The 13,915-nt window shown below is 46.2% G+C and overlaps 1 protein-coding gene across 2 annotated transcripts in view; it reads right to left on the bottom strand.

The window, feature by feature from the left end:
- Positions 1–5,896: 5,896 nt before the first annotated feature.
- The window catches only part of LOC124022350 (crossover junction endonuclease MUS81-like), a 38,323-nt gene continuing 30,304 nt past the window's right edge, over positions 5,897–13,915 (bottom strand). Inside the window, exons 4-6 of one of the 2 annotated variants that reach the window (XM_046337275.1) lie at positions 6,168–6,251; positions 5,981–6,094; positions 5,897–5,928 (exon numbers count right to left, since the gene is read on the bottom strand). In XM_046337275.1, coding sequence (XP_046193231.1) covers positions 6,028–6,094; positions 6,168–6,251 — 151 coding nt within the window. In that variant the 3' untranslated portion in view covers positions 5,897–5,928; positions 5,981–6,027. The other variant, XM_046337274.1, reaches the window with a different exon arrangement.

Raw genomic sequence — 13,915 nt, 5'->3', positions numbered from 1 at the left:
ACAGTTCATTCAGTCTCATTTTCTGCCTTTTAAGAAAACATAACTATTATTGCTGACTTGCTTAAACAAATGTGTTTTATTCTACTGACAATTGAGATGTACACACTATGGCATAAGGGGAGAACGAATGGATAAGAGGCAATTCGTTATTCCGATGAAGACATTAATGAGCGAGCAAAGACGGATGTAGTCAATATAGCTATTAGTGGCTCCCGAGTGGCGCAGCGGTCTATGGCACTTTATCTTGACGCTAGAGGCATCACTACAGACCCTGGTTTGATCCCAGGCTGTATCACAACCGGCTGTGATTGGGAGTCCCGTAGGTTAGGGAAGGGTTTGGCTGCTGAAGGACTTCAGTGTAAAATAAGAATTTGTTCTGAACTGACTTGCCTAGTTAAATAAACGTTTTTAAAAAATCTGTTCAGCACATTTGAAATGTACAGCGACAGAATTCAGAACATGGGTCGTTCTTCAGTATTCTCCCTGTACACCAAGTCAGAACCATAGGATAAATAAAGAGGGCTTATAAGCAAACAATGAAAGCTCTTACAATATTCGATGATAACATTTATCTAAAACAGGTTATGGGCTACATATGCTCTACCAGGTCAGAACAGTAGGCTAAATTATGAGAGGGAAAAGGGACAAATTATTTGGGTGAGGCACATGGACTAACAGCTTACTACACATCATACACGTAGTATTACTAAGTGCAAATCCACAACATGAAACAATAACAAAACGACTGCCCCGTCTCTGTTTTGGTAAATAGCTGAGGGATGGGCCTGGAGAAATCTAACCACTCTCAGATGAATAGACAAAGCTATGGATGCAAGGACTGACCATCAATTATATAAAAAAAAAAAATATAGTTTTAACCATGTTATGAGGCTATGCAGTGTTTGTTTACATTTACAATGTTTAAAACATTGGAGTAAAACAAGCTTATATTTTGGGCCCTCATGGAGTGTGACAACTGAACTAAGTTCACGAATAAGTTATATTCTTCAAGAATCAATGAATATAAAAAAAAATATATAATTTATAATAAATCCAAAAATGGATGTAGCAACTACAGATTGCCCCTTTAAGTCTATTAAAAGTGTGCGAGTTTGAGCATGACATTAGTCCTACGAATGTTTCACTTTTATTCCATAGGCTGGGATCTGCAATATGCAGCTGTTATTCCATAGGCTGGGATCTGCACTATGCAGCTGCTATTCCATAGGCTGGGATCTGCACTATGCAGCTGCTATTCCATAGGCTGGGATCTGCAATATGCAGCTGTTATTCCATAGGCTGAGATCTGCACTATGCAGCTGCTATTCCATAGGCTGGGATCTGCACTATGCAGCTGCTATTCCATAGGCTGGGATCTGCAATATGCAGCTGCTATTCCATAGGCTGGGATCTGCACTATGCAGCTGTTGTTCTATAGGCTGGGGTCTACACTATACAGCTGTTATTCTATAGGCTGGGATCTGCACTGTACAGCTGTTATTCCATAGGCTGGGATCCCCACTATACAGCTGTTGTTCCAAAGGCTGGGATCTGCAATATGCAGCTGTTATTCTATAGGCTGGGATCCCTACTATACAGCTGTTATTCTATAGGCTGGGATCCCCACTATACAGCTGTTATTCTATAGGCTGGGATCCCCAATATGCAGCTGTTATTCTATAGGCTGGGATCTGCACTATACAGCTGTTATTCTATAGGCTGGGATCCCCAATATGCAGCTGTTATTCTATAGGCTGGGATCTGCACTATACAGCTGTTATTCTATAGGCTGGGATCCCCAATATGCAGCTGTTATTCTATAGGCTGGGATCCCCAATATGCAGCTGTTATTCTATAGGCTGGGATCCCCAATATGCAGCTGTTGCCAGATCACATTTTTCACTGGCTGTCCACTGATTTGAAAAACAATGAATGATACGCAGCTTAAACTTCTTGAATTCAACCATTATTGGGTTCAAATACACATTTAGATTTGTGAACAGCCGTCCAGAATCACCACAATCCGTAAAGCGCAAATAGCTAAATGAAAGAGCAGCAGTGTGATTCACATCAATGTGCTGTGTAGATATCAATAAGAAGTGACATCCGTATCGCTGTAGACAACACCACTGCTGTCATCCTGACCTCCAAGCGTTTATTCAAGTTGGTTCATCGTTGGATGCCGACAGCAGTCGCACCATTGACGACATAGCTTGGTACTTACTGTAGCCTACAAAAGCCTATTCTTGCTCTTTTCCCACAATCCATCAAACACATTTGATCTGTCATCATAGTGGTCTCTGACATCATAGTGGTCTCTGAATTATGGTCAGACTCGCTCACATTTAACAAATGTAAACGTGGTCCTTTTTCAATGCTGATTTGAATGTCATTCAAATAACATAATTATTTATTTTAAAAATATATATATATTCTCGCAAACATCCCTTTTGAATGTAAAAGTAATCAAGTTTTTCAAAAGTATCTAATCTGATTACAATATTTTTTTTCTGGTAATGTAAAGGAATCCCTTACATGTTAGTCATCAGTTACACCTCAACCCTGCTGGCATATTACATCATTTCTGAAACAATTAAAGTATTCTCCCTGTACACCAAGTCAGAACCGTAAGATAAATAAAGGGGGCATATAAGGAGACAGTTAAAGCTCTTACAATATTCAATAATTACATTTCTCTAAAACAGGTTATAGGCTACATGTGCACCACCAAGTCAGAACAGTAGGTGAAATTAAGAGGTGAAAATAGACCAAATTATCAGGGTGAGGCACATGGGCTACTAACAGCTTACTACACAACATACACTAAGTATTACTTTCTTAGCTACAGTATACATATCTCCTTGGCATGTTACATCATTAATGCAGCAGCATACAAGACATATTTGGATTCACCTTGTGATGTGCTCACTTGAACAGGAAGGTGGCACGGCGGTCCTTCGTGGGCTAATTCTGTCATCAAACTTTGTCATCAAAGTCTGTCATTCTCTGGATTTATGCTGCTTTCAAGACAACTGGAAACAAGGTTGAATCAAGACGTCAGTGATCTTCAGGTCGTAGCCCTAGAAAGAGTCCCGAGTTGTAATTCTGAGTTGGATGACCATTTGACAAAGTATTTTCTCAGTCGGAGCTCATTTGTTCCCCGATGTCTTGAACTCACTGAAGTCATATTTCCCAGTTTCCAGTTGTTTTGAACACGGCACAAATCACGCTTCATTGACAGCATGGCCAATGTTAATCATTTTAAGCTTGGAAAAGAGACCCTTAAACCCAGACTTGGGACCACACAGCTACTCCACTGAATAGCAGTATAGTGATTGCTTTGAAAATCTTGCAGTTAGCCACTGATTCCTTCCAAACCACTCATTGTTGGATTTGCGATTTTCCAGTTTTGTAATTTTTATTTATTTAACTAGGCAAGTCAGTTAAGAACAAATTCTTATTTTCAATGACAGCCTAGAAACAGTGGGTTAACTGCCTGTTCAGGGGCAGAACGACAGATTTGTACCTCGTCAGCTGCAAAACCTTTTGGTTACTAGTCCAACGCTCTAACCACTAGGCTACCCTGCTGTTTATGTTCTATGGCCGATGAGCACCGATACATTTTTATCTATAATTCATCTTCATATGACAAGGGGTTAAAAAAGGATTTGACAGGAGATTCTCGACGTGATTCATGACGATTGTCTCGCTTGCCAGCTGAGATTTAGAATGTATGTTGTTGACATGACCAGTCCAATCAAAGACACGGTAGATATCACGTGATCTGATGTCATTTTATCTGTGGCCAATGACCTTGAGCCTTCTTGGATGGTCACTTCTTAATGTAACTGCTGTTGCAGCACCCAATGGGTTTGAATTTTCAAACTCTCCCCGTAGATTTTGCGGTGACGTAGTGTCCTCATGAGTGACAGAAAACTGGGCCAATCACAGCTCAACTACAGAACATCAACCCCTAAGCTCCGTATCTTCCTCTTTCAGCCCCACCACCACAGAAAGCAGCTGAGCTGGACTTAAACACCTGTATTTTGGAGCTGCCTTACTCAAGAAAACAAAACAAAAATTAATAAATATTATTATTATTATATAAAAAAGAGACCATGGTTTGTATGCGGCTTTATTACATTGTTTACATTCTCTGCAAACTGATGTGTGACACACGTATCAACGCCAAGATAACATAAAAACTCACTTTTATTTTCAGCTTAAAAGGTTCAAACCAGAATGACGTGTCGCCACTGTCCCTCTTCATCAGCACTGACTGAACCCTTCTCCTACTCTTCATCAGCACTGAACCCGTCTCCTCCTCTTCATCAGCACTGAACCCGTCTCCTCCTCTTCATCAACACTGAACCCGTCTCCTCCTCTTCATCAACACTGAACCCTTCTCCTACTCTTCATCAGCACTGAACCAGTCTCCTCTTCATCAACACTGAACCCATCTCCTCCTCTTCATCAGCACTGACTGAACCCTTCTCCTCCTCTTCATCAGCACTGACTGAACCCTTCTCCTCCTCTTCATCAGCACTGAACCCATCTCCTCTTCATCAGCACTGACTGAACCCTTCTCCTACTCTTCATCAGCACTGAACCCGTCTCCTCCTCTTCATCAGCACTGAACCAGTCTCTCCTCTTCATCAACACTGAAACTTCATCAGCACTGAACCAGTCTCCTCTTCATCAGCACTGACTGAACCCTTCTCCTCCTCTTCATCAGCACTGACTGAACCCTTCTCCTCCTCTTCATCAGCACTGACTGAACCCTTCTCCTCCTCTTCATCAGCACTGAACCCATCTCCTCTTCATCAGCACTGACTGAACTTCATCAGCACTGAACCAGTCTCCTCTTCATCAGCACTGACTGAACCCGTCCCTCCTCTTCATCAGCACTGACTGAACCTGTCCCTACTCTTCATCAGCACTGACTGAACCTGTCCCTCTTCATCAGCACTGACTGAACCCGTCCCTCCTCTTCATCAGCACTGACTGAACCAGTCTCCTCTTCATCAGCACTGACTGAACCTGTCCCTCCTCTTCATCAGCACTGACTGAACCTGTCCCTCCTCTTCATCAGCACTGACTGAACCTGTCCCTCCTCTTCATCAGCACTGACTGAACCTGTCCCTCCTCTTCATCAGCACTGACTGAACCTGTCCCTCCTCTTCATCAGCACTGACTGAACCTGTCCCTCCTCTTCATCAGCACTGACTGAAGTGGATTGGAACATTGGATTTAACAAGTGACATCAATAAGGGATCATAGTTTTCACCTGGATTCACCTGGTCAGTCTCATGGAAAGAGTAGGTGTTCCTAATGTTTTGTACACTCAGTATATCAGGGCCGTTTTAAGCAGAAAATGCTTTAATGTGATAAACTGGAACAGCTCTGGGAGTTATGGGTAATAAATGCATTTATAACAGTGATGACAACAACAAAGAATATTTCTCCAAACTACAGCCAAGACTTTAATTCATTCTTAAACATAATTTCTGGAACTTTTTAAAATAATACTTTATTTTATCCTTTATTGAACCAGGCAAGTCAGTTAAGAACAAATTCTTATTTTCAATGACGGCCTAGGAACAGTGGGTTAACTGCCTTGTTCAGGGGCAGAACGACAGATTTGTACCTTGTCAGCTCAGGGATTCGAACTTGCAACCTTCCGGTCACTAGTCCAACGCTCTAACCACTAGGCTACCCTGCCGCCCCGTTACTTGACTAGAAAATAGTAGAAAAATCACAACAATAACAGCATTTACATATAGGTTTACATTGGCAGGGAATGACTGAACCACTACGTTGTAGAGGTGTGTGTGTGTTGTGGTGTGTGTGTTTGTGTGTGTTGTGTTGTTGTGGTGTGTGTGTGTGTGTGTGTGTGTGCGAGAGTGTGTTGTGGTGTGTGTGTGTGTTGTGATGTGTGTGTTGTGATGTGTGTGAGCGAGAGTGTGTTGTGGTGTGTGTGTGTATGTGTGTGTTGTGGTGTGTGAGTGTGAGCGAGAGTGTGTGTGTCTATGACAGTGCTCCTTTCGTACAGTAGAGCTGGTAAACTGTGCGACTCAAAGCTGGACCCAAGTTCCTGAAATGCAAACAGAACCAACAATAAGCAGTCCATTAAATCAACGTCTGCAGTTCTTTTCATACCTTCTCACCTTTTCAGTTTTCCATATCGGATGGAGGAGAGTAGTTTCTCTCTTTCTGTGTCGCTGGGGCACTGCTCATATGCTTTCAACAGACTGGAGGGATGAGAGGAGAGAGAGATGAGAGAGAGGAGAGGGATGAGAGAGAGAGAGGAGAGAGGGATGAGAGAGAGATGAGAGGAGAGAGGGATGAGAGAGAGATAAAGGACTTGCTGGTATGCCATTTCTAGTCAACAAGAACACAAGTATAGCCCATCTGTAAATAGCCCATCTGTAAATAGCCCATCCAACTACCTCATCCCCAAATTGTTATTTATAATTTGCTCCTTTTCACCCCAGTATCTCGACGAGTACATCCATCTTCTGCACATCTACCATTCCAGTGTTTAATTGCTAAATTGTAATTACTTCGCCACTACAGCCTATTTATTGTCTTACCTCTCTTACCTCATTCGCACTCACTGTATATAGACATTATTGTGTTATTGACTGTATGTTTGTTTACTCCATGTGTAACTCTGTGTTGTTGTTTGTGTCGCACTGCGTTGCTTTATCTTGGCCAGGTATCAGTTGTAAATGAGAACTTGTTCTTAACTAGCCTACCTGGTTAAATAAAGGCGTTCTCAACTGGCCCACCTGGTTAAATAAAGGCGTTCTCAACTGGCCCACCTGGTTAAATAAAGGCGTTCTAAACTGGCCCACCTGGTTAAATAAAGGCGTTCTAAACTGGCCCACCTGGTTAAATAAAGGTGTTCTCAACTAGCCCACCTGGTTAAATAAAGGTGTTCTCAACTAGCCCACCTGGTTAAATAAAGGTGTTCTCAACTAGCCTACCTGGTTAAATAAAGGTGTTCTCAACTAGCCCATCTGGTTAAATAAAGGTGTTCTCAACTAGCCCACCTGGTTAAATAAAGGTGTTCTCAACTAGCCCACCTGGTTAAATAAAGGCATTCTCAACTAGCCCACCTGGTTAAATAAAGGTGTTCTCAACTGGCCCACCTGGTTAAATAAAGGCGTTCTCAACTGGCCCACCTTGTTAAATAAAGGCGTTCTCAAATGGCCCACCTGGTTAAATAAAGGCGTTCTCAACTGGCCCACCTGGTTAAATAAAGGCGTTCTCAACTGGCCCACCTGGTTAAATAAAGGCGTTCTCAACTGGCCCACCTGGTTAAATAAAGGCGTTCTCAACTGGCCCACCTGGTTAAATAAAGGCGTTCTCAACTGGCCCACCTGGTTAAATAAAGGCGTTCTCAACTGGCCCACCTGGTTAAATAAAGGCGTTCTCAACTGGCCCACCTGGTTAAATAAAGGCGTTCTCAACTGGCCCACCTGGTTAAATAAAGGCGTTCTCAACTGGCCCACCTGGTTAAATAAAGGCGTTCTCAACTGGCCCACCTGGTTAAATAAAGGCGTTCTCAACTGGCCCACCTGGTTAAATAAAGGCGTTCTCAACTGGCCCACCTGGTTAAATAAAGGCGTTCTCAACTGGCCCACCTGGTTAAATAAAGGCGTTCTCAACTGGCCCACCTGGTTAAATAAAGGCGTTCTCAACTGGCCCACCTGGTTAAATAAAGGCGTTCTCAACTGGCCCACCTGGTTAAATAAAGGTGTTCTCAACTGGCCCACCTGGTTAAATAAAGGTGTTCTCAACTGGCCCACCTGGTTAAATAAAGGTGTTCTCTACTAGCCCACCTGGTTAAATAAAGGTGTTCTCAACTAGCCTACCTGGGGGGAACCAGCCCTCTCTCACCTACGTCAACGGAGGAACCAGCCCTCTCACCTACGTCAACGGAGGAACCAGCCCTCTCACCTACGCCAACGGAGGAACCAGCCCTCTCACCTACGTCAACGGAGGAACCAGCCCTCTCACCTACGCCAACGGAGGAACCAGCCCTCTCACCTACGTCAACGGAGGAACCAGCCCTCTCACCTACGTCAACGGAGGAACCAGCCCTCTCACCTACGTCAACGGAGGAACCAGCCCTCTCACCTACGTCAACGGAGGAACCAGCCCTCTCACCTACGTCAACGGAGGAACCAGCCCTCTCACCTACCTCAACGGAGGAACCAGCCCTCTCACCTACCTCAACGGAGGAACCAGCCCTCTCACCTACGTCAACGGAGGAACCAGCCCTCTCACCTACCTCAACGGAGGAACCAGCCCTCTCACCTACCTCAACGGAGGAACCAGCCCTCTCACCTACCTCAACGGAGGAACCAGCCCTCTCACCTACCTCAACGGAGGAACCAGCCCTCTCACCTACCTCAACGGAGGAACCAGCCCTCTCACCTACCTCAACGGAGGAACCAGCCCTCTCACCTACCTCAACGGAGGAACCAGCCCTCTCACCTACCTCAACGGAGGAACCAGCCCTCTCACCTACCTCAACGGAGGAACAAGCCCTCTCACCTACCTCAACGGAGGAACCAGCCCTCTCACCTACGTCAACGGAGGAACCAGCCCTCTCACCTACGTCAACGGAGGAACCAGCCCTCTCACCTACCTCAACGGAGGAACCAGCCCTCTCACCTACGTCAACGGAGGAACCAGCCCTCTCACCTACGTCAACGGAGGAACCAGCCCTCTCACCTACGTCAACGGAGGAACCAGCCCTCTCACCTACGTCAACGGAGGAACCAGCCCTCTCACCTACGTCAACGGAGGAACCAGCCCTCTCACCTACGTCAACGGAGGAACCAGCCCTCTCACCTACATCAACGGAGGAACCAGCCCTCTCACCTACATCAACGGAGGAACCAGCCCTCTCTCACCTACATCAACAGAGGAACCAGCCCTCTCTCACCTACATCAACGGAGGAACCAGCCCCTCTCACCTACATCAACGGAGGAACCAGCCCTCTAACTCTAGACAAGAGAAATGCTCAAATGGGTCAGTGACTAGAGGAGAAACCAGCCCTCTGACTGGAGGGGAAACTATGGGTCAGTGACTAGAGGGGAAAGCCCTCTCACCTATCAACGGGGAACCAGTGACTAGAGGAGAAACCTGGGTCAGTGACAACGGAGGAAACTATGGGTCAGACTAGAGGAGAAACTATGGGTCAGTGACTGGAGGAGAAACTATGTGACTAGAGGAGAAACTATGGGTCAGTGACTAGAGGAGAAACTATGGGTCAGTGACTGGAGGGGAAACTATGGGTCAGTGACTAGAGGGGAAACTATGGGGGAAACTATGGGTCAGTGACTAGAGGAGAAACTGTGGGTCAGTGACTAGAGGAGAAACTATGGGTCAGTGACTAGAGGAAAAACTATGGGTCAGTGACTAGAGGAGAAACTATGGGTCAGTGACTAGAGGAGAAACTATGGGTCAGTGACTAGAGGAGAAACTATGGGTCAGTGACTAGAGGAGAAACTATGGGTCAGTGACTAGAGGAGAAACTATGGGTCAGTGACTAGAGGAGAAACTATGGGTCAGTGACTAGAGGAGAAACTATGGGTCAGTGACTAGAGGGGAAACTATGGGTCAGTGACTAGAGGGGAAACTATGGGTCAGTGACTAGAGGAGAAACTATGGGTCAGTGACTAGAGGAGAAACTATGGGTCAGTGACTGGAGGTGAACTATGGGTCAGTGACTAGAGGAGAAACTATGTGACTAGAGGAGAAACTATGGGTCAGTGACTAGAGGAGAAACTATGGGTCAGTGACTGGAGGTGAACTATGGGTCAGTGACTAGAGGAGAAACTATGGGTCAGTGACTAGAGGAGAAACTATGGGTCAGTGACTGGAGGTGAACTATGGGTCAGTGACTAGAGGAGAAACTATGTCTAGAGGAGAAACTATGGGTCAGTGACTGGAGGTGAAACTATGGGTCAGTGACTAGAGGAGAAACTATGGGGAAACTATGGGTCAGTGACTAGAGGAGAATCTGGGTCAGTGACTAGAGGAGAAACTATGGGTCAGTGACTGGAGGAGAAACTATGGGTCAGTGACTAGAGGAGAAACTATGGGTCAGTGACTAGAGGAGAAACTATGGGTCAGTGACTAGAGGAGAAACTATGGGTCAGTGACTGGAGGAGAAACTATGGGTCAGTGACTAGAGGAGAAACTATGGGGGAAACTATGGGTCAGTGACTAGAGGAGAAACTACGGGTCAGTGACTAGAGGGGAAACTATGGGTCAGTGACTGGAGGAGAAACTATGGGTCAGTGACTAGAGGAGAAACTATGGGGGAAACTATGGGTCAGTGACTAGAGGAGAAACTACGGGTCAGTGACTAGAGGAGAAACTATGGGTCAGTGACTAGAGGAGAAACTATGGGTCAGTGACTAGAGGGGAAACTATGGGTCAGTGACTGGAGGGAAAACTATGGGTCAGTGACTGGAGGAGAAACTACGGGTCAGTGACTAGAGGAGAAACTATGGGTCAGTGACTGGAGGGGAAACTATGGGTCAGTGACTAGAGGAGAAACTATGGGTCAGTGACTAGAGGGGAAACTATGGGTCAGTGACTAGAGGGGAAACTATGGGTCAGTGACTAGAGGAGAAACTATGGGTCAGTGACTGGAGGTGAACTATGGGTCAGTGACTAGAGGAGAAACTATGGGTCAGTGACTAGAGGAGAAACTATGGGTCAGTGACTGGAGGGGAAACTATGGGTCAGTGACTGGAGGTGAAACTATGGGTCAGTGACTGGAGGTGAAACTATGGGTCAGTGACTGGAGGGGAAACTATGGGTCAGTGACTGGAGGGGAAACTATGGGTCAGTGACTGGAGGGGAAACTATGGGTCAGTGACTGGAGGGGAAACTATGGGTCAGTGACTGGAGGTGAACTATGGGTCAGTGACTGGAGGGGAAACTATGGGTCAGTGACTAGAGGAGAAACTATGGGTCAGTGACTGGAGGGGAAACTATGGGTCAGTGACTGGAGGGGAAACTATGGGTCAGTGACTGGAGGGGAAACTATGGGTCAGTGACTGGAGGGGAAACTATGGGTCAGTGACTGGAGGTGAACTATGGGTCAGTGACTGGAGGTGAACTATGGGTCAGTGACTAGAGGAGAAACTATGTGACTAGAGGAGAAACTATGGGTCAGTGACTGGAGGTGAAACTATGGGTCAGTGACTAGAGGAGAAACTATGGGGGAAACTATGGGTCAGTGACTAGAGGAGAAACTACGGGTCAGTGACTAGAGGGGAAACTATGGGTCAGTGACTGGAGGAGAAACTATGGGTCAGTGACTGGAGGAGAAACTATGGGTCAGTGACTAGAGGGGAAACTATGGGTCAGTGACTAGAGGGGAAACTATGGGTCAGTGACTGGAGGAGAAACTATGGGTCAGTGACTGGAGGGGAAACTATGGGTCAGTGACTGGAGGGGAAACTATGGGTCAGTGACTAGAGGAGAAACTACGGGTCAGTGACTAGAGGGGAAACTATGGGTCAGTGACTAGAGGAGAAACTATGGGTCAGTGACTGGAGGGGAAACTATGGGTCAGTGACTAGAGGAGAAACTATGGGTCAGTGACTAGAGGAGAAACTATGGGTCAGTGACTAGAGGAGAAACTATGGGTCAGTGACTAGAGGAGAAACTATGGGTCAGTGACTAGAGGAGAAACTATGGGTCAGTGACTGGAGGGGAAACTACGGGTCAGTGACTGGAGGGGAAACTACGGGTCAGTGACTGGAGGGGAAACTATGGGTCAGTGACTGGAGGAGAAACTACGGGTCAGTGACTAGAGGAGAAACTATGGGTCAGTGACTGGAGGGGAAACTATGGGTCAGTGACTAGAGGAGAAACTATGGGTCAGTGACTAGAGGAGAAACTATGGGTCAGTGACTAGAGGGGAAACTATGGGTCAGTGACTAGAGGAGAAACTATGGGTCAGTGACTAGAGGAGAAACTATGGGTCAGTGACTAGAGGAGAAACTATGGGTCAGTGACTAGAGGAGAAACTATGGGTCAGTGACTAGAGGAGAAACTATGGGTCAGTGACTAGAGGAGAAACTATGGGTCAGTGACTAGAGGAGAAACTATGGGTCAGTGACTAGAGGAGAAACTATGGGTCAGTGACTAGAGGAGAAACTATGGGTCAGTGACTAGAGGAGAAACTATGGGTCAGTGACTGGAGGAGAAACTATGGGTCAGTGACTGGAGGAGAAACTACGGGTCAGTGACTAGAGGAGAAACTATGGGTCAGTGACTGGAGGGGAAACTATGGGTCAGTGACTGGAGGGGAAACTATGGGTCAGTGACTAGAGGAGAAACTATGTGACTAGAGGAGAAACTACGGGTCAGTGACTAGAGGGGAAACTATGGGTCAGTGACTAGAGGGGAAACTATGGGTCAGTGACTAGAGGAGAAACTATGGGTCAGTGACTGGAGGTGAACTATGGGTCAGTGACTAGAGGAGAAACTATGTGACTAGAGGAGAAACTATGGGTCAGTGACTAGAGGAGAAACTATGGGTCAGTGACTGGAGGTGAACTATGGGTCAGTGACTAGAGGTGAACTATGGGTCAGTGACTGGAGGTGAACTATGGGTCAGTGACTGGAGGGGAAACTATGGGTCAGTGACTAGAGGAGAAACTATGTGACTAGAGGAGAAACTACGGGTCAGTGACTAGAGGAGAAACTATGGGTCAGTGACTGGAGGGGAAACTATGGGTCAGTGACTAGAGGGGAAACTATGGGGGAAACTATGGGTCAGTGACTAGAGGGGAAACTATGGGTCAGTGACTAGAGGGGAAACTATGGGTCAGTGACTAGAGGGGAAACTATGGGTCAGTGACTAGAGGAGAAACTATGGGGGAAACTATGGGTCAGTGACTAGAGGGGAAACTATGGGGGAAACTATGGGTCAGTGACTAGAGGGGAAACTATGGGTCAGTGACTAGAGGGGAAACTATGGGTCAGTAACTGGAGGAGAAACTATGGGTCAGTGACTGGAGGAGAAACTACGGGTCAGTGACTAGAGGAGAAACTATGGGTCAGTGACTGGAGGGGAAACTATGGGTCAGTGACTAGAGGAGAAACTATGGGTCAGTGACTAGAGGAGAAACTATGGGTCAGTGACTAGAGGGAAACTATGGGTCAGTGACTAGAGGAGAAACTATGGGTCAGTGACTAGAGGAGAAACTATGGGTCAGTGACTAGAGGAGAAACTATGGGTCAGTGACTAGAGGAGAAACTATGGGTCATGACTAGAGGAGAAACTATGGGTCAGTGACTAGAGGAGAAACTATGGGTCAGTGACTAGAGGAGAAACTATGGGTCAGTGACTAGAGGAGAAACTATGGGTCAGTGACTAGAGGAGAAACTATGGGTCAGTGACTAGAGGAGAAACTATGGGTCAGTGACTGGAGGAGAAACTATGGGTCAGTGACTGGAGGAGAAACTACGGGTCAGTGACTAGAGGAGAAACTATGGGTCAGTGACTGGAGGGGAAACTATGGGTCAGTGACTGGAGGGGAAACTATGGGTCAGTGACTAGAGGAGAAACTATGTGACTAGAGGAGAAACTACGGGTCAGTGACTAGAGGGGAAACTATGGGTCAGTGACTAGAGGGGAAACTATGGGTCAGTGACTAGAGGAGAAACTATGGGTCAGTGACTGGAGGTGAACTATGGGTCAGTGACTAGAGGAGAAACTATGTGACTAGAGGAGAAACTATGGGTCAGTGACTAGAGGAGAAACTATGGGTCAGTGACTGGAGGTGAACTATGGGTCAGTGACTAGAGGTGAACTATGGGTCAGTGACTGGAGGTGAACTATGGGTCAGTGACTAGAGGAGAATCTATGGG

The sequence above is a fragment of the Oncorhynchus gorbuscha genome, unplaced genomic scaffold (genome assembly GCF_021184085.1).
Source record: "Oncorhynchus gorbuscha isolate QuinsamMale2020 ecotype Even-year unplaced genomic scaffold, OgorEven_v1.0 Un_scaffold_1354, whole genome shotgun sequence".
NCBI classification, from domain to species: Eukaryota; Metazoa; Chordata; class Actinopteri; order Salmoniformes; family Salmonidae; genus Oncorhynchus; species Oncorhynchus gorbuscha.
Note: the sequence above shows the minus strand (reverse complement) of the source record. Positions and strands in the feature narration are given on the sequence as shown.